At 45.1% G+C, this 21,789-nt stretch overlaps 1 protein-coding gene across 2 annotated transcripts in view; it reads right to left on the bottom strand.

Moving 5' to 3' along the window:
- Positions 1–21,789, bottom strand: part of PHKB (phosphorylase kinase regulatory subunit beta) — a 313,679-nt gene that overhangs the window by 45,090 nt on the left and 246,800 nt on the right. For both annotated transcript variants that reach the window (XM_073605832.1, XM_073605831.1), the window contains exons 21-24: positions 11,842–11,903; positions 8,450–8,609; positions 6,039–6,120; positions 218–275 (exon numbers count right to left, since the gene is read on the bottom strand). In XM_073605832.1, the coding sequence (XP_073461933.1) occupies positions 218–275; positions 6,039–6,120; positions 8,450–8,609; positions 11,842–11,903 (362 nt within the window). The remainder of the gene's footprint in view (positions 1–217; positions 276–6,038; positions 6,121–8,449; positions 8,610–11,841; positions 11,904–21,789) is intronic.

Below are 21,789 nucleotides of genomic sequence, written 5' to 3'. Positions count from 1 at the left end.
AGAATATATGTAAGAAAAAGATAGAAAAATTCAGAATTTGCCGTGGATTGACCATATGTATGGTATTAGAAATAAGGAATTTATGTACAAACTGTATAAGTGATAAGTACTATATCCATTAATAATGTATTTTGCTTTGTAATGATGAAAAATTTATAATAAAGAATATAAAAGAAACATAATTTTTCATGTATGTGCTGATACAGTACCGACTTACCAAAGTTTATTGCTTCCGGCCTTCCTGTAGATCCTCTCCATGAAGTCAGAGACGGTACCTGTGGTGAAGAAGGTGGCGCAGAGTTTAGTGCATTCATTCCAGATATAGGAGACGTCACCTCGCCACCCGCAGCAGAGTACAGGAAATCCCTAATAAGATTGTAACAGGCAGCGTGTAAAATGGTTCAAGTGGGACCACGGCCTTGTCTGCTCTCAAAGAATGTTTAATCATTAGGAGACCTCCGGGGGAACCAGACTATGTGGGAATATTTATTACACCATTTACAAATCACAGAATTCAGAGAACGCAGGATAGCCTTTTCTAATATAACCCACCCTGGTACTTCTGTATAAAGGTGTGGGAATCTGTTAAGAAGATATTGGGGGTTTCTTCCCTAAGTAAATATACCCCTATTTGGGGCAATGAAAGGCTACCTGAGATATTGACCCTCCAGGGCTTTCAGCGATGGGAACGAGCAGGGATTGTCACCCTCTATCAACTTTATGAGAGGGATGTACTTCAACCTTTTGACCAGTTGGTAAGGGAATTCCCTTTGAACCCTAAATGGTTCTATCAATTTTTGCAGCTGCGCCATGGCTTATATGCCAAATTTTCTTCTTCCCCTGTTTTGTTTCCCCCTGGTGTGGTTCAGGCAACCGCTACTAAAGGCCTAATATCCACTACGCATAAGTCTCTATTACAATGTACCTTTAATACGTTTCACTGTCCATCTAGAGAGAAATGGGAGTGCGATATCGGTCCTATCTCCGACCAGGTCTGGGATGGGATTCTTCAGGCTTTTCCCCTTGTATCTCTTTCACCCTCATTTAGATTAACACAATTTTATGTATTGCATCGGGCGTATAGGACCCCAGAATTTTTGTTTAATATTGGCTTAACAACTGACTCGGCTTGTGATAGATGTGGCAATCTGGGATCATTGATACATTTACTATGGCGATGCCCGAAACTCCAGAGGTATTGGGCGGAGGCTGGTGGTACACTTAATGGGATTTTAGGTTTGAATCTTTCAGCGGATCCTTTAATATGTCTGCTGGGCTATCCTGATAGCTCAGTGTTTAAACCACCAGGGTGCTTTACTGTTGCACGAGCGCTCTTTGTGGCACCGAGACAAATTGGCATTAAGTGGAGCTCCCCTCTCCCTCCGACTATATCAATCAGATTCCAATCTCTCCACCATGGCCAAGACCAAAGAGCTGTCCAAGGATGTCGGGGACAAGACTATAGACCTACACAAGGCTGGAATGGGCTACAAGATCATCGCCAAGCAGCTTGGCAAGAGGGTGACAACATAAATATAACTGTCAATCTCCCTCAGTCATGCAAGATCTCATCTCGTGGAGTTTCAATGATCATGAGAACGGTGAGGAATCAACCCAGAACTATACGGGAGAATCTGGTCAATGATCTCAAGGCAGCTGGGACCATAGTCACCAAGAAAGCAATTGGTAACACACTACGCTGTGAAGGACTGAAATCTTGCAGCGCCGCAAGGTCCCCCTGCTCAAGAAAGTACATGTACAGGCCCGTCTGATGTTTGCTAATTAACATTTGAATGATTCAGAGGAGAACTGGGTGAAAGTGTTGTGGTCAGAGGAGACCAAAGTCAAGCTCTTTGGCATCGACTCAACTCGCTGTGTTTGGAGGAGGAGGAATGCTACCTATGACCTCAAGAACACCATCCCCTCCGTCAAACACGGAGGTGCAAACATTATGCTTTTGGGTGTTTTTCTGCTAAGGGGACAGGACAACTTCACTGCATCAAAGGGACGATGGACGGGGCCATGTACCGTCAAATCTTGGGTGAGAACCTCCTCAGCCAGGGCATTGAAAACGGGTCGTGGATGGGTATTCCAGCATGACAATGACCCAAAAAACACAACCAAGGCAACAGAGGAGTGGCTCAAGAAGAAGCACATTAAGGTCCTGGAGTGGCCTAGCCAGTCTCCAGACCTTAATCCCATAGAAAATATGTGGAGGGAGCTGAAGGTTCGAGTTACCAAACGTCAGCCTCGAGACCTTAATGACTTGGAGAGGATCTGCAAAGAGGAGTGGGACAAAATCCCTCCTGAGATGTGTGCAAACCTGGTGGCCAACTACAAGAAACGTTGCTGGAACAAGGGTTTTGCCACCAAGTACCAAGTCATGTTTTGCAAAGGGGTCAAATACTTATTTCACTCATTAAAATATATATGACTCTAAATTGGAAAATCAAAAGATTATCTAAATGCACATTTAATATGTACTACGTAACATTTTTATGATGAGATTTTATTGTCATAAACAAGGACATGTTTGGTGTATGTTGATTTACTCGAAGGGTAGATTTACGCTTGCCATACACTACACGAAAAATCGTCCAAAATTCGGTTATTTAGAGAGTTCGTTCGTTTTTCGGCCAGTTAATGGGCACAAAATCGATAATCATTGGGACATTTTTGAGCCGAAAAAACGAAGGACAAGTTTGGAAATTTTCTGTCCTGAACGAACAATAAATTGAAAGGTTAATGTGTTTCCAGTCCGAACTGTCTGCACTAGGTATATGTAAAAAAAAAAAAAAAAAAAATGCATTCATGTATGTCCACTGAACGATTTATCGGTCATTACTTGATGGCACCATCTTTTATGCTCATGGCCAAATGTTCTTTTTTTTTAAAATGGGTTCGACCGATTTTTCGTATAGTGTATGGCCAGCATTAGACATGAGTCTAAAGCCTCGTACACACGATCGGACTTCAAACAAACTTTTCCGTGGATTTCTGTCTAAAGGGCGTTGGCCGTGAACTTGGTATGCATACAAACGGCAGGACTTTTTCAGCCAACTTTCACCAAATCACGTGGTTTTTCAGCTCATTACCGCCACCCTTTGGACAACTTCTGTATTGTTGTCTGATCTTTTGCATTGGTTCTGAGCATGCGTGTTTGTACTTTGGACTAAAGTCCGATGGATGTGTGTACACACGATCAGACCAGCCGACGTAGGACTTTTGTTGCTGGAAAGTTTGTCTGTTCGCACAGCCAACATTTGTCCGATGAAAACTGAAAAAAGTTTGTCAGATGGAGCGTACACACGGTCGGATGTTGCCTTAAAACAGGTAATTTGCATGTTTGTTGTCAAAAAGTCTGATCGTGTGTATGGGCCTTTAGTCTTACTTGCCGCTGGAGCCCAATCCACATACAGATTGCACTTCAGAGGCTACCAACAGGCGGCGAGAAAGCGCCGCGACTCCTCCGCACTGCCTGTTTTAACCCCATTTTTGCCAACAACCACGCCACAACTGCATGAATTGCACGTGTTTGCGGCGCGTCTCCGTTTACTTGAATGTGTAGCATTCGGCGGGCTTGCCAACACCCCAATCCGTTGTCTATTGCAGCTTAAGAGGAAGGGGTGTGGGCATCAAAAACACAGCTTAACTACGCATTTTTGCTACCCCCCCTCCCAACTGCAAGTCTAAACAAAGCCTAAGTGGCACCTGAAAAGTCCCTATTGTGGGGAAGCATTGTCCTTACGCAGGGTCACTGATATAGAGAGCTAGAAAACATGGAATAACACTGAGGACATATTGGGTTAATCGGGAAAGAAGAAGGCGTTTGGAGAAAATCTCGCCATAATGGTGAACGGTCCCTCAGGCTATTTTAAGCCTTTCTCATTATTAACTTATAATTTCCCGATTTGGGTCATCCCTGAAGAGGAATTGGCTAGATCAGAACAAAACACAGACATATTCAACTGCTTTTAATTAGCCAAAGCAGACTTTGCTCCCTACAATTAAATGAACTCGGTAGAATCTTATATTTTTTTCGCCGTTTAATTGCTCCAAAGCTGGAAACGGGAGATTAAAAAGCCGAGTCAGGAACAGGTGCTCCCTGATCCATGTAATTGATGACTTAACTCTCAACTTCCAAGACTCCAACCATGTTGTGTTATGTGGTTCTGATATTAAAAGCAGCAGAGACACAGGACTGCATGCAGTGTCTATGTTTAGGTCTGACAATCTCTAAGGGACCTTTCACACTGATGCGCTAGAAAACACCTTTCCAGAGGGACAAAAGCGCATTGCAAAATTATCGGCCTTTAAATCCTATGAGATTTTTAACATGGCTGCGCTGCATTTCCGCGGAGGTTTGAGAAGTCCTGCATTTCTCATCTTTGGTGAGATTTTAAAAAGTCCATCAAAGAAGAACCTTCTATTGAAGTCAATGGGAAATGCACCAAAACACACCCTTTTTAGGTGAGTTTTCGGGATCACTATGCTGGTTGTTAGGGACCGGGCACCTGCCGGTGACCATAGCAACCAGTGAATAGACGATTATTGAGGAGCCGGCACATGCCGGTGTCCCTAACAATCAGCAGGGATGTAAACAGTGCCCCCCGCAGTAGGGTGGGGGGTTTTTACTTTTTTTGAGGGGGGGGGGGGGGTGCGAGGGAACAGGAAAGTGGAGAGGGGCAATTTTTTTTTTTTTAATTCCTTATATGGAATATATATGGACAAAGGCACAAACAAAGTTATACACTTATAATAGATACACGATTGCACGTAAGTTGGGGGTTGTGTTCTCTTTTACAGGAGGGTCTTAAAATGTTTTTTTTTTTTTTCTTCCCCCGTTATTGATGGTAGACTTCATGCACATGTGTAATGCACTTATAACAGATACACGATAGCACATAACTTAAGTAGGGATTACGTTCTCTTTTACAGGGGTGTTAAAATGTTTGTTTTTTTTGGTTTGTTTTTCTTCCCCCGTCATTGTTGGTAGGTTCCATGCACGTTTCTTTAATGCATTTTTTAAACGTTTTTTTTATTTTAGATTGTGCCCCTCTTTTGCCTCCAACCCCCCCCCCCCCTTTTTTTTGGGGACTTTTAGGTTGGTTGGATTTTGTTTGGGTTTCTTTTTTTTTATTTTAGTGTTTGGATGAGGTGGGGATGGTGGGTTCTAAATATTGTATAGAATAGTTTATTAGATTAACGATATAATTCAGAAAAGTGATTTGAGGTAGAAGAGCAAAGATAAAAGTGTATACGGTATATACAGTCTACTCTAATTTTTTTTCTTTGTTTTTACATATCTTTTTGTACAGTATTGTATGGTTTGTCCAAAATGTAAAAAAATTAATAAAAATTGAATTATAAAAAAAAAACAAAACAAAAAAACAGTGCCCCCGCACAGCCTCCTGCCCCCTTGTTGTTCACCAGTGGCTCCAGCTGTAGATCTAATCTGGCCTTCCATTGCCTCCTCCCCTTCAGATTCTGCTTTCCCGCCCCGTCTCTCTGCCTCCTCCCTGCTCCAGTGGTATCATCTCTCCTGCACGAGGGGGGCTGGCACATGCCGACCACTGGGAGTGGTATTATCACTGGTTGTTGAGGACGCCAGCAGGTTTCGGCTCCTTAACAACCAAATCCTGGCGTCCTTAACAGACAATGAATAGCCGGTTCTAAGGAGCTGGCACCCGACAGTGTCCTTAACAACCAGCTATTCATGCACATGGGCTATAATGCAACGCATTAAAAAGGCATAGTGTGTTTTAGAAGCGCTGCTCTGTAAAAGCTACTGCACTGCAGCGTGGAAGCAGCCTGAAAGGGTCAGTCCACCCAGGTGGGTTCTGGTGAGTTATTCCACCTGATAGAGACCCTGAGCGGTGGAGTGACTATCGGTGGTGGATAGTAAAGAGCCTTTAAAAAAGGGGCCCCAAATTTTTGGGTTTTGTCCACAGTATAAGGAACACATGAGTCACTTACAATAATCAAGCAAGTTTATGGATACTTTTAGACACATACATATTCTAAGCTGTGACACTCACCGTCTTTCGTTATAAAATGTGGCCCTTCCCGTCCTAAGAGTATGCTGAGTAGGATGGCCTGGGAAGCCAAACAAGTGCAATCCTAAGAAAAAGACAGAAGAGAGTATAAGGCCCTGGTGCCCAACCTGTGGCCCTTTGGTATATGATGTGTGGCCCTCAGACCGCAGCAGTCAGTAGTGATTAGGGTAAAAGCTTGCTGGACTCCCTCCCCTCGACCTGGCGGCACCCGCCACACCAGTCCCGGGCGCGCAGAGCCCGGAATACATAGAGGGTGCGTGCATGGGGTGGGGGCAGCAGTTGCCAGGGGTTTTAGGAAACGATCGGGCAACTGGCCAGCCCCTGGATTGCTTCCATCTGACAGCTGGCTTGTTAAATATACACACATACTCCCGGTGGTTGAGTGTAAAGCACCTGCGGCTACCGACGCAATTTCCACATTGGCGGCAGCGAAAGGGTTACGTCTAGGGAGAGGGGTAGGGGCCCTATGTTGCATTTTAAAGTGGGTGGAGTAAGAAATTAGTGACCACAATAGGTTTCTAATACTGCTGCTGCCACTGAAGCAAAAAACACTGCCTAACCAGGCCCACTAAACTTGTGGCAAAAACAAAGAAAGAGGCTGCACCCCATGGAAATCCCACTGGTAATGTTACTGTGTATAGCTGGATTTAGACACAATCCCCACCCTGAGGTCACACCCCTCTGACATGTTTCACCCCTCCTAGGGCTTAATCATACCTCACCTATACCCAACAAGCAAGCATCTTAGTATCAGTTTCAGGGACGGCTGGTGCTCAATATTTTGAGGGGGGCGGCAAACAAACCTGGCCCCCTCACTTGCACTACCACCCCCCCCCCCCCCCGCGTGGGACGGACGGGAAGGCCGCGATTAGCGGCCTTACCTTAGGAGGCCGATGACGAGGTGGTGCTGGATCTGGGGTAGGGTTCCTAGAAACTTAAAGCGGAGTTCCGGCAAAAATTTTTTACTTTTTTGGATCCTAGAATTAATGCTACTGTAATTAAAATAATAGTATACAATGATCTAGATATACATTTCAAATATATAAATTCCTTACTGTAAAGTAGCATTCTTTGGTTTGTGGCCGTTTCAATCGTTAATGTGGGCATGTGAAGCCCACATCGATATCGCTTCCTGGAATACCTTTGTAGAGGTGCATGCTGGATAACCAGCATGCACCTCTCGCGCATGCTGATTGGCCGTAGCGCTGATTACAGCCCTCCACACAAAAACAGTCCTTAAATTTTTTCATTAAGAAAAAGTTGATTGAGAGAACATCAGCAGATATCCAGTGAGATGAGTGAGGAGTCAATTATATAAGGTGACTTTTGTGACAACCTCCACCAATGGGAGAAATGGCCGCTCACCTCATGCGGTGGACCCCTGAGTGAATCAGTGGCCACTGATCAGCTTAACTGATGAAGTCTCACCCCTTAGGGACGTAACTCGTACGGAAACCACGTGACCTTGATCATGACGTCACCCGCGTCCTACACGCTGATCTCCGTGGAGACACATCGTTATTTTTATGCTATTCACCCTTAGCACTGGGGCACAGTGCGAGATTTGTAAGTGCACTTTATCTCTTTGTATAATAAATTCGTTTTGATCATACAGAGAGCACTAGATATTGTTGCTTTTATTTCATGTACCTGGAGTTGATGAGGAATTCCATGTGTAGTTACTTATTCCGGCATCGTTTTTCAACATTAATGTGAGAGCTTGCTGATATATTACCTTTAAAGGGAACTGCTGTTTTGACCTGACTGATTCACTCAGGGGTCCGCCGCATGAGGTGAGCGGCCATTTCTCCCGTTGGTGGAGGTTGTCACAAAAGTCACCTTATATAATTGACTCATCACTCATCTCACTGGATATCTGCTGGTGTTCTTTCAATCAACTTATTCTTAATGAAGAAGTTCAAGGACTGTTTTCGTGTCATTTTTACCAATTCTGTTATTATCTTAGTTTTGTTTTTATTATTTGTTCTTTGCGCTGTACTGCCTTTTTCATTTTTGGGAAATATTGACCCTCAGTATTACAGCTGCTGTATTAGGTTTTTATGTTGCACTGATTGATTTTTCTTTATTAAATTTGTTCTTTTTATTTAATGCAGCTGAATACTGGAAAAAAAAAATGATGACTGGAACTCTGCTTTAAAGAGGCTGTTGCTTCCCCCTTCACCTGCTGCCCCTTGCTTCAGCTTGCCGAGGGAAGAGCCGGGGCCGTTGCTTCTCCTCCCGGAGGTGGGGTCCTGAGACCCAATTGGCCGGGAGTCCTAAGACTGCGCCCTGCATGAGCGCCCGCCACTGCTTTATAGAACACCCAGTGTATCCTGGGCATAAAGCAGCAGGTCCAGCTGCGCATTGTCTGGATCCAGGAAATGCTAACTTACACCGAGCTTCTGCAGGATCTCATAGGTGGGCCGGTTTTTCCAATCTGCTGCTCTGATCTCTGGCTGTTTTTCCATGTCGGCGCTCGGTATGCTGGACTGTCTGTTCACTTTTGAATGTTTCGGCACGTCGAGCTCTTCAAAGCTTCTGAACTCCGGGATCCTAAGAGGAAAACAGTCATCCATCGGTGTGAATGACACAAATTTAAGGTGAAGTTCTGGGCAAACAGCTATAAGCCCAGTATAAATGCATATATGTTTCCTTTTTTTACTTGCTAAAGGTTCTGTTCAGCCAGTCTTGAGATTTCCACACATTTTCCACACAGCAGTCAAAGGTGATGCATGTAGCTTTTAATTTTTTGCCCACTAGTCATAAGGGCAGGGGGATGGGACCACAGCTCTGACACAAGGGAGTAAAGCCCTGCCTCAACCAAGATGGTTGCCGACACAGAGACAGTGCAGAGCAAGACATGGCAAGTAACGGTGTCAAAACTGGTGACACACAAACAAGAGAGAGGAGCACACGGGCTCTGGTGCAATGCTCTTTATTTTATGATTGCTTGCCAATTACAGCTCCCCACCACGGTACTCCGCACCAAAATCCTCTTGCTGCCTTCTCATGGGAGCTCCAGCTGACAATGTGGCTATGGCAGCAGTCCTGGATCAAATGCAGTCACCGCTGTGCTTGATCTTATGCATACTGACAGTTCGCATGCCCAGGAAAACATGCTTGGGGGTCACGTGATGCGAGCAGCTGACTGCTGATAGGGTGTGTGAGCTGTTGCTATGACAACATGTTTCGGAGGACGTACAGTGGCTTGCGAAAGTATTCGGCCCCCTTGAACTTTTCAACCTTTTGCCACATTTCAGGCTTCAAACATAAAGATATAAAATTTTTATTTTTTGTGAAGAATCACCAACAAGTGGGACACAATTGTGAAGTGGAACGAAATCTTTTGGATTTTTGAAACTTTTTTAACTAATAAAAAAATGAAAAGTGGGGCGTGCAAAATTATTCGGCCCCCTTGCGTTAATACTTTGTAGAGCCACTTTTTGCTGCGATTACAGCTGCAAGTCGCTTGGGGTATGTCTCTATCAGTTTTGCACATCGAGAGACTGAAATTCTTGCCCATTCTTCCTTGTAAAACAGCTCAAGCTCAGTGAGGTTGGATGGAGAGCGTTTGTGAACAGCAGTTTTCAGCTCTTTCCACAGATTCCCGATTGGATTCAGGTCTGGACTTTGACTTGGCCATTCTAACACCTGGATACGTTTATTTGTGAACCATTCCTTTGTAGATTTTGCTGTATGTTTGGGATCATTGTCTTGTTGGAAGATAAATCTCCGTCCCAGTTTCAGGTCTTTTGCAGACTCCAACAGGTTTTCATCCAGAATGGTCCTGTATTTGGCTGCATCCATCTTCCCCTCAATTTTAACCATCTTCCCTGTCCCTGCTGAAGAAAAGCAGGCCCAAACCATGATGCTGCCACCACCATATTTGACAGTGGGGATGGTGTGTTGAGTGTGATGAGCTGTGTTGCTTTTACGCCAAACATATCGTTTTGCATTGTGGCCAAAAAGTTCGATTTTGGTTTCATCGGATCAGAGCACCTTCTTCCACATGTTTGGTGTGTCTCCCAGGTGGCTTGTGGCAAACTTTAGACGAGACTTTTTATGGATATCTTTGAGAAATGGCTTTCTTCTTGCCACTCTTCCATAAAGGCCAGATTTGTGCAGTGTACGACTGATTGTTGTCCTATGGACAGACTCTCCCACCTCAGCTGTAGTTCTCTGCAGTTCATCCAGAGTGATCATGGGCCTCTTGGCTGCATCTCTGATCAGTCTTCTCCTTGTCTGAGCTGAAAGTTTAGAGGGACAGCCAGGTCTTGGTAGATTTGCAGTGGTCTGATACTCCTTCCATTTCAAAATGATCGCTTGCACAGTGCTCCTTGGGATGTTTAAAGCTTGGGAAATCTTTTTGTATCCAAATCCGGCTTTAAACTTCTCCACAACAGTATTACGGACCTGCCTGGTGTGTTCCTTGGTCTTCATGATGCTCTCTGCGCTTTCAACAGAACCCTGAGACTATCACAGAGCAGGTGCATTTATACAGAGACTTGATTACACACAGGTGGATTCTATTTATCACCATCAGTCATTTAGGACAACATTGGATCATTCAGAGATCCTCGCTGAACTTCTGGAGTGAGTTTGCTGCACTGAAAGTAAAGGGGCCGAATAATTTTGCACGCACCACTTTTCAGTTTTTTAATTGCTAAAAAAGTTTAAAATATCCAATAGATTTCGTTCCACTTCACAATTGTGTCCCACTTGTTGGTGATTCTTCACAAAAAATTTAAATTCTATATCTTTATGTTTGAAGCCTGAAATGTGGCAAAAGGTTGAAAAGTTCAAGGGGGGCGAATACTTTCGCAAGCCACTGTAGCTTCCTTTAGCAAGCCCTTTGTGAGTGCATTTTTATCATTAAAAAAAGGGTATTTCACCATAGCCTGTGCGCTCTCCTCTCTTGTTTGTGCATTTGCAGTTTACACTGCCCTCTGGTTGCGAGAACAGCAAGGTTGTGGCGCTATTGAAGATTAACCCTTTCAAGGCTGGAATTATATTGAACTTTCGGACCTTCTTCGTGAAGCTGCTGTGGGAGGGGTGGGGAAGGGAAGGTTTGGGGAAGGGGAGGGAGGCAAGGGCAGGGAGGGAAGGGCAGGGAAGGAAGGGCAGGGAAGGAAGGGGAGGGAAGGAAGGGGAGGGAAGGAAGGGGAGGGAAGGAAGGGGAGGGACCCCTCACTTCACACAGCACACAAGAACAGAGCTGAGGCTGTCAATCAAAGGCTGTGTGTTGGAGCTCCCTTCCGTTACCTTTTTTTCTCTTGGTGTCAGGAAAACATGTCAGAAATGACTCATGCTGATAGCAGAGGAACGAGGCAGCAGACAGAAATGTCACTTAGTGCTCTGTACTGAGACAAGTACACACTATAGAGCAGTGGTCATCAACCCTGTCCTCAAGGCCCACTAACAGGCCAGGTTTTATGTATTACCTTGGGGGAGATGCAGACTAGAATACTGCAATCATTGAGTAGCAAATGATATCACCTGTGATGTATTTCAGTTATCTTGCAAACCTGGACTGTTAGTGGGCCCTGAGGATAGGGTTGATGACCACTGCTATAGAGGGAACAAACCAATCCAAAAAAAATGCTGACACATGCAAACACAATACACACAAGACATTCACAACTTTGCATTATGGTCATAGTTCTCCCTAAAATCTGAATGATAACTGATCTCCAGATAATTCACATTTGGCCGTCGCATTTGAGGCCCATACGACCTGCCCGGAGTTCCTCATTAGTGAAGAGAACAAAGAGAAGGTGTCACTTACTCTTCCGTTTCATTGATTCTCAGAAAGTCCAGCTGCTCGACCATGGCTCCAGATATTAGAGTCTGCAAGAGAGAAACACAGCCAGTAAAACCCGCCGACTATACCACCAAATCCGGAAACCTGCAGGCTGTTTAAACAAGAAGTGTCTCAGATGATCCTTACTGAGATCAGGGGCTTTGCAGGGCTTTGTTAAATGGGATTCTGATCAGATAGCGGATGACCTGCATGTGAGGATCAAGTATGTCACAAGGAATTATCATTTCCTTCCTTACAGAGTCTCATAATGCTCAGCTCTTGTGCGGCAGGAATTACAGCACCGCAGGTAGTGAGGCCTGCTGTCTACACAGATGGAGGAAGGCATTGTGCAGGCTGCCAATGTAGGCCGTCAGTTCATGAGGAACGTATTGGAGGCCCCAAACATTCAAACTTTTACCTGGACTGGGAAGGAGAGGGACCGTTCAATGAACAAGATGGAAGCTGACGAATGAAAAGATAAATAAGGGTGACAATTTACGGCTTTAATAAATAAGATGTCCTAATTACATTAAAGTGGTTACAAAGCCTACTTTTTTTTTATCGTAAGGTGATTGTAAAATTTTTTAAAGAAAAAAACTAGACAACAAACATGTTATACTGACCTGCTCTGTGTAATGGTTTTGCACAGAGCAGCCCCGATCCTCCTCTTCTCGGGGTCCCTCTTCTGTGCTCCTGGCCCCTCCCTCCTGTCGAGTGCCCCCACAGCAAGCAGCTTTGCCCCAGGGCGACGTCCGATTGTAACAAAACGCGTCGGATGGCACAACGTGCTGACGTCACCGCCTACGCAGTAGGACGGGCTGCTGTGTTGAAGCCGGCCGGCTTTTTAATAAATGTGAGTTTCCAAAGCATTTGGTGTAAGTGCAGTCGTTACATTTTACAATGTCCATTCAGACACAGAGCTGCTGTTCGGCCCCGCCCCCCGCTCTCTCCATGATTGGCTAACCGACTTTGATTGAGAGCCGCGGGAGCCAACGGCACCGCTGCTGTGTCTCAGCCAATCAGGAGGGAGAGTCTCAGACAGCCGAGGGACTTGTGGACATCGCTGGACAGCGAAGGGGCTTAGGTAAGTATTAGGGGGCTGCTGCACACAGGCTTAATACATAGAATGCATTAAGATAAAAAACCTTCTGCCTTTACAACTCCTTTAATACATTCCCTGCATTCTTAATGCATTAACATAAAAACCTTCTGTGTGCAGCACCTCTCCTCAGTCCCCCTAATACTTACCCGAGCACCATCTCGATCCAGCGATGTTGCACAAGAGACTTGGCTGGCCGGGACTCTCCCTCCTGATTGGCTGAGATACACACATTGTTGTTAATCAAACTCAGTGAGCCAATGAGGAGAGAGAGGGGGTGGGGCCGAGCCACAGCTCCGTGTTTGAATGGACAAACAGAGCAGCGTCTTGGCTTGGGTTTGCCCATAGCAAGCTGCTTGTTGTGGGGGCTCTTGGTAGGAGCGCCGGCAAGGGACCCCAGAAAAGGAAGATCTGAGCTGCTCTGTGCAAAACCACTGCACAGAGTAGGTAAGCATGGCAGTTATACAAACAAAAACAAAAAAGAGACTTTAGTATCCCTTTAAGGTAAAAATTTTTTTAGGTATGGGAATTGGACCTAGGTAGGACTTTTACAGGAGACCAATTTAGTAGTATTAGGAATGGGGCCTTGTTCACATGGGTGTACTACAGTGTACTACAGCGTACGCCCGGGCAAGGGTCGCATTTGCCCAGCCAGTTCTATTCATGTCAATTGGAATGCAGCAGCTGCACGGACACAGCTGCAGCTCCTAATATGGCGGCCACGCTGGTGCACATCCCTGAACGCACACTGCTTTATGAACCTACACCCGCATGGCTGTCAAACTGGGAGCAGCGGCTGTGTCTGTGCATGACATGAATGCCTGGAACACCTGTGCACCCCCCCTGTGGGCAAACAGGACCCTGGGTATTGTCAGGAGCATATTCACTCCTGCTCCATCATAGCTGCTGGATCCAGCATGCTGGATTTGGTTGTGGCATTCTCCTTTCTCTGTCTGTCCACGTGCAAGGTGAAGAGAACAAGACCACCTGGATAGCCGCACACCGGAATAAATAAATTTGTCTTGTTTTATTCAAAATACAGGATCATTCGCACTTACACCAAGTGTTTAAACGTGTCAGCTATTTTTGTACCACCCCACAGTCGTGTTTTGTGTACCCCATGATCCTGTATTTTGAATAAAACAAGACAAATATTTATTCCGGTGTGCGGCTGTCCAGGTCTTCTTGTTCTCTTCTACCTGCATCAGCATTTAGCCAGCACCTGGGGCTCTTCTCTTTCTGGAGGTAATGAGACACAAGCACTCTGGTTTAAGCCCTTTTTTGATTGGAGAATTTTACATCATCATGATATAAACTAGCTAAGCCTGCAGTCTTATTCTTGTGATAGATTGTGTCAGTGGTGGCCCGGGCCATTAGGGGCGCCGCCCCCCCCAATCCATGCGCCCGGCCCCTAATGTACATGCAGGGTGCTGGCGCATGGATTCCAATGGGGAATTTTTTATTTTTTTGAAGCACATGATTAGAGCCTGAGGCTCTAACTGGCTTCAAAAAAGGGTGTGCTCGGGGCGCAGAGCACTGGATCCACGTCGCAAGCACCCACCCGGCATTAGATGGCCGAGAAGGCGGCGGCGATCCAACGCTGCCGCCTTCTTGTCCATTTAATGCCGGGGGGTGGGTGCTTGCGAAGATCAGGGGGGGGGGTTTGCCCCCCCCCCCCCCCCCCCCCCCCCCCACCCGAAATATTTAGCACCAGCCGCCACTGGATTGTGTAATACCTGATAAAGCTGTTTGTCTGCCCTGCTCTGCTAGGTGGGATATTTCATGTGTATGACCTTGGATTGGATATCAACTATTCTCTGAACTCTGCCTGCCTTTTACCTGGACTGTCATTGAACCACTCTGCCTGTCTGCCAACTGCAAGTACCCGTTTGCTTTGCTCCATTTTTCACCTGCCAGGCACTATAGCATTGTGTAAAAGATCCTGGGGGCAACTGAGTACGGGTAGGCCTGCTTGCCTTGTGGGAATGGGGGGGTGCTATAGGTGAAGAACACAGTAGCCAGCTATAGTATGTGACCACCTGCGTTAGGAGTGAGCGTGACAGATACATGCTGTAGTACGCCCATGTGAACAAGGCCTTATGGACTTGGTAAGTACAGTATAATTTTGCTCTTAGGTTTGGATACCAGAGGCTTTGCGGAGATTCATTTTACTAGTCAAAATATTTTTCAGAAGCAGAAAATATTACTGTACACCAAACCCTCTCACATTTGTTTGTGACATCTATCAAATGCCATTTGTCTTCTCTAGCGCGCACAATTTGAGCCTGGCCTCGTCACCCGCTCACAATTTTATGTAGCTGAACAGCCAGGGAGAAAAAAAAAAAAAAAAGCATTTTGCAATTCTTCCTCTAAAAGCCGACACCAAATTAACTGGCACAACTTCAGAACGCACAAGGTAAATCACAAAATTGGACGCTTCTGAAGTGAGTTTTAAAAATGTTCAATTATTTTAATGGTTCGCTCTACTTTCTTTAAACTCTGTCATTAATTTAAGTGAAGCGGGAGGGCGGAGGCGGTGCGCTGAGCACAAAATCCTGTCATAAAATCGGGCCGTGGGAACTGATCCCAGTTTTTTGTTTTTTTTTTCCTCCACTCTAAGCCTTGCACCTTTTGGGAAATTGAGCGAGTTGCATTTACATGAGAAATCCATTATAACAGAAATCAAAAAACAAAAAAAGGATGGATGCTTAATAATTGATATTACGCAGCAATCATAGCCCTGAGCTCAAACGCCTCGGGCTTTGCTGCAGGTGGAAATTCTGGGAATCGGAGCGTCAAGGAAACGTATTTTCCATGAATAGTTTGCTCACTAGCTGGAAATACTCATTAAAATATCCGCTAATTAGCTTTTGCAGGTACAAAATCTTTTTGAAATTTTGCAGAATGGTAGGGTTGTGAATAAAAGTAAACCAGTCATTAAGATTTGCACTTCTCCTAAGTCTACAGAGTACGTCAGCATTACGAAATCAGTTTATTATTCAGAGTTAAAAAAAAAAAAAAAAAAAAGGACCTCTTTCTTGCTTAGTCATGTGATCTACAGCAAAGATCAACGTCCTAGATCAGTGGTTCCCAAACTGTGGCCTCGGGGGCTGTGCCTTTATCTGGCCTTAGTGGCACTATTCCACCAATTGACACCAATCCTCCTACTGACACCATTGATGACACTATTCTTACCATTGATACCAACAATGCGGCCTTCTTCCTCCCATTAAAACCAATAATGAGGCATTGTTTATGCCCACTGATACCGGGGCGTTTTCTACTGCCACTAGCCACAGTCTGGCCCCCCTAAAGCCTGAAGGACACTAAACTGGCCCTTTGCTTACAAAGTTTGGAGATCCCGACCTAGATCAAGGTCTCTGGCTACCAGGAGCATTGTGGATGTTTCATGTCAATAATATAGGGGCCATGACTGCAGGGAGGACTGTGATTGGGGGGCAATGACTGCAGGGAGGACTGTGATGGGGGAGCAATGACTGCAGGGAGGACTGTGATGGGGGGGGGCAATAACTGCAGAGAGGACTGTGATGGGGGGTCAATGACTGCAGGAAGGACTGTGATGGGGGGTCAATGACTGCAGGGAGGACTGTGATGGGGGGTCAATGACTGCAGGGAGGACTGTGATGGGGGGCAATAACTGCAGAGAGGACTGTGATGGGGGGTCAATGACTGCAGGAAGGACTGTGATGGGGGGTCAATGACTGCAGGGAGGACTGTGATGGGGGGTCAATGACTGCAGGGAGGACTGTGATGGGGGGGGGGGGGCAATAACTGCAGAGAGGACTGTGATGGGGGGGGGCAATAACTGCAGGGAGGACTGTGATGGGGGAGCAATGACTGCAGGGAGGACTGTGATGGGGGGGGGCAATAACTGCAGGGAGGACTGTGATGGGGGAGCAATGACTGCAGGGAGGACTGTGATGGGGGGGGGCAATGACTGCAGAGAGGACTGTGATGGGGGGGCAATAACTGCAGGGAGGACTGTGATGGGGGAGCAATAACTGCAGGGAGGACTGTGATGGGAGGCAATGACTGCAGAAGGGACTGTGATGGGGGGCCATGGCTGCAAGGGCACTGTGATATAAAGGGGACTGTAATCCTTACAGTGCAGTCCCCTTTATATTACAGTGCTTCTTTACAGTGCAAAGGGGGTTGTGAGACTCTAACACCCCGCCTTCCCCATACAACGTTACCCCCCCCCCCAACAGGGCCCTGAAAAAAGTGGCTACACCAGCGGTCCCTGGTGCCAAAAAGGTTGGGGACCACTGCTCTAACAGGTTTTCTTCTAAGATTGCCCTGTATTTGGCTCCATCCACATTCCCATCAAATCTGATCAGCTTCCCTGTCCCTACTGAGAAAATGCACCCCCACAACATGATGCTGCCACCACCATGTTTCACGGTGGGGATGGTGTGTTCAGGGTGATGTGCAGTGTTAGTTTTCCCCCACACATAGCGTTTTACTTTTAGGCCAAAAAGTTCAATTTTGGTCTATATGACCAGAGAACCTTCTTCCACATGTTTGCTGTGTCCCCCACATGGCTTCTCGCAAACTACAAATGGGACTTCTTATGACTTTCTTTCAACAATGTCTTTCTTCTTGTCACTTCTCCACAAAGGACAGATTTGTGGAGAACACGACTAATAGTTGTCCTGTGGACAGATTCTCCCACCTGAGCTGTGGATCTCTGCAGCTCCTCCAGAGTTACCATGGACCTCTTGGCTGCTTCTCTGATGAATGTTCTCCTTGCCCGGCCGGTCAGTTTAGGTGGACGGCCATGTCTTGGTAGGTTTGCAGTTGGGCCATACTCTTTCCATTTTCGGTTGATGGATTGAACAGCGCTCCGTGAGATGTTCAAAGCTTGGGACATTTTTTTTTTTAGAACCTAACCCCGCTTCAAACTTCTCCACAACTTTATCCCTGACCTGTCTGGTGTGTTCCTTGGCCTTCATGATGCCGTTTGTTCACTAAGGTTCTCTAACAAACCTCTGAGGGCTTCACAGAACAGCTGTATTTATACTGAGATTAAATTGTACACAGGTGGACTCTATTTACTAATTAGGTGACTTCTGAAGGCAATTGGTTCCACTAGATTTTAGTTAGGGGTATCAGAGTAAAGGGGGCTGAATACAAATGCACGCCACGCTTTTCAGATATTTATTTGTATAAAAAAAAATGTGAAAACTATTTATCATTTTCCTTCCGCTTCACAATTATGTGCCACTTTGTGTTGGTCTATCACATAAAATCCCAGTAAAATAAATGTTTTTGGTTGTAACATGACAAAATGTGGAAAATTTCATGGGGTATGAATACTTCTTCAAGGATATATATAGATATTATCTATCTATATATATAATCTATATCTGTATATATCTATTTTTGCCCTTCACTGAAAAAAAAATAGAAATTCTGCTTTCTCACTTCCTGTAAAAGCTACATTTAGACTCTACAGGATTGTTGTATAACTGTTTCCGAACAATTTTTTTTATATGAAATATCAAATAAATAATTGTCCTTTGAAAGGAAATGTTCATTGCCCTAATTTATCCTGTGTTATTCCCCAGAACATGTCACCACAAGTCAACCAGCACCATTTGGCTGATAAAGGTTAATTACCGGGTTTCTCTGATTTCATCAGGCAGAAGGTATCAAAACAAACTGTCACAGAAGTGATACATAGGAAAATAGAAGAGCCATTAGCCATCCCCAGGCTCCATAAATAAGTAAAAAGATATAAAAATGTGGAGATAAGACGTAATCTGAAAATACTTCTTAATTATTCAGGTAGTGAATGGAAAACAGTTCAGATGGAAAATCCCAGCGCAGTTTGCAATACGGGTTTTATGGCGTTGAGTGACCAGAAAATGGATTTATGTCATCCGTGTAAAATAACTGGCAGCTGCCGGGGCACAACCAAAAGATTCGCACAGCTCCCAAAGCTGTTGGTTTTTATTTTGGGGGGCAGTCTGCAGAATTTCTACAGCACCTACGTTTTGATCCGGAACTCAAAGAGAATATTTCAGCCATTATAAAGATTTGGAAGTAAAAATGATGCCTAAGAGCAGACAAGGCAAGATGCCCACCTATTACTTCTGTTACCAAAACCTAGTCAACGAGGTTTCAGCTCTACGCACTGCAAGCTGCCACCCCCGCTCTGTCCAGTGACAGGGCCACAGCGGCCAGTAAAGGTCTTCTCATTGGCCAGAGAAACAGAAGATGAGCAGGGTGTAGTCCTGAAAGTAGGTCCTTTGTAACTTAAATCCTGGAGTATCAGGATGCTGCTACTTTATTTTCTTTTATTTGAAAGATTTCAGCAAGTATAGTAGAATGAATCTATCTTAATCTAAAGATAGAAAGTACTGCAATAAGATTTGCAAGAATCCTAGCATTGCATAGTAAAGAGAACCGGCAAGCAGTGTTCATTTTGTTGACTAAAACATTTTAGTTGACTAAATGAATACTGTTTTAGTCGACCAAAATACGACTAAAACTAAAACAATTGAGATGACTAAAATACGACTAAAACTAAAATGGCATTTTAGTCAAAAGACTAAAATGGGACTAAAATTAAAATGGCATTTTAGTCAAAAGACTAAGACTAAAACTAAATTGAAATTGGACTTTAAAATTAACACTGGCCTTTAGTGCATGTTTATACGCCAATACCATAAATAATAAGATATGAGATTTTTCACTACAGCAGTATATGAGTTTGGAAAATTTAGAGAAATGTTAACTAATGTATTACAATTTAATTACACACATTCGATTTCAGACGACTAAAATGAGTTTTAGTCGACTAAAATGTACTGGAGATTTAGTCGACTAAATACGACTAAAACTAAAACAATTGCAGAAGACTAAAATGGGACTACAACTAAACTAAAACTGAATTGAAATTTGCTGCCAAAATTAACACTGCCGGCAAGTAAAGTGATTGTGAAGGCAAAAGGATTTTTTTTATCTTAATGCATTCTATGCATTAAGATAAAAAACCTTGTGTGTGCAGCAGCCCCCCTCAGACTTACCTGAGCCCCATCTATATCCAGCGATGTAGTAGCAGTGTCTCAGCTGCCCGGAACTCCCCTCCTCATTGGCTGAGACAAGCAGAACAGCACCATTGGCTGTCAAAGTCAGTCAGCCAATCAGGAAAGAAAAGGGGCCGGGCCACGGGAGCTGTGGCTCGGGTGCCCCCATAGCAAGCGGCTTGCTGTGGGGGCACAGAAGAGGGACCCGAGTAGAGGAGGATCTGGGCTGCTCTGTGCAAAACCAACTGCAACAGAGCAGGCAAGTGTAACGTGTTTGTGATTTTTAACTTTAAAAAAAATGAGAGACTTTACAATCACTTTAATGGGATTAAGCTGGAATCTGAACATTTAGGACGGCCACAGACGGTTTGAACCTCAGCCGGTTCAACAGGAACCGGCCAAGATTCAAAGTGTGTGGGTAGGCTGAACGTACCAAGCTAATCGATCGATCAACTTGGGTACAAGTTTCTGCTGTATTCACTTGTGATTATTGCTAGCAGCTGCTAGCTTTAATCACTGTCCTCCCAGCAGGAATGGCTCCCTCCCCCACCGGGAGCAGATAATTGCTCGGAAGGAGGGATTCCCCTGTCAGCACTGACTGTGTTGATGGGTAAATCAACCCGTGGGTACAGGAAAGAAATTTGCACCATCTATGGCCTGCCTAAGTCTTAGGCCTCGTTCACATGGGTGTACTATAATGTATGTACAATGCAAGGGCCGTGGTGTTCTATGCATCCTCGTGAAGGCAGTCCCACCCATGTCAATTGGGAAGCAGAGGCTGCACGGACACAGCTGCTGATCCCAATTTGTCAGCCATGCGGATTCAAGAGCCCTGAACACACGGGGGTTGATTTACTAAAACTAGAGAGTGCAAAATCTGGTGAAGCTGTCCATAGAAACCAATTTTCTTGTCTAAGTTTAAGTGAACAAGCAGAAGTTGGAAGCGGATTGGCTACCATGCAGAGCTGCACCAGATTTTATACTCTCCAGTTTTAGTATATCAGCCCCACACTGTCTATACTGTTCCGGGCTGTGCACTTGCATGGCTGTCAAATTGGGAGCAGCGGCAGCATCCGAAACGGCATCAATGGAACTGCCTGCACGGGGACACCCAGAACACCTGAGCATCCCCCATGCGGGCAAACACGGCCCTCACATGGATGTACACTGTAGCATGACCGTGTGGACGAAACCTTAAAGTGATACTAAAGTCTCATTTTTTTTTTTCTTTTTTTTTAAAAGAGAACAAACATGTTATACATACCTGCTCTGCTGCAGTGGTTTTGCACAGAGCAACCCAGATCCTCCTCTTCTCGGGTCCCTCTTCTGTGCTCCTGGCCCCTCCTCCCTCCTGTTGAGTTTTTTAACCCCCCTTCACAAAACGTAGTAAGTTTTTATCTCTTACTTGTATGTATTTTATTGCTTATGAATAAACTGTATGATGTGATGCCAGTGTCTGATCATGCGCCTTTCATCCATCCCTCCCACACTATCTTCTTCAGACCACCCCGGGTTAGTTCAGGCAGACATGACCATTTTCTCCAGTTTGGCCATCACAACAACACTACGTACCCTTACCAACAACGCCCCCACGAGCGCAGGAGTTAATCTTTTTTGTTCATAATTTGCATCTGCCCCTACAGCAAGCACCTTTGCCTCAGGCCGACGTCAGATTGTGACGAAACGCGTCGGATGGCGCAACGTGCTGACATCACCGCGTACGCAATTCCCGTAGGATGGACTGCTGTGTTGAAGCAGGCCGGCTTTTTAATAAATGTGAGT

This window comes from Aquarana catesbeiana, linkage group LG11, assembly GCF_042186555.1.
Source record: "Aquarana catesbeiana isolate 2022-GZ linkage group LG11, ASM4218655v1, whole genome shotgun sequence".
NCBI classification, from domain to species: Eukaryota; Metazoa; Chordata; class Amphibia; order Anura; family Ranidae; genus Aquarana; species Aquarana catesbeiana.
This window is presented reverse-complemented; position numbering and strand designations above follow the sequence as displayed.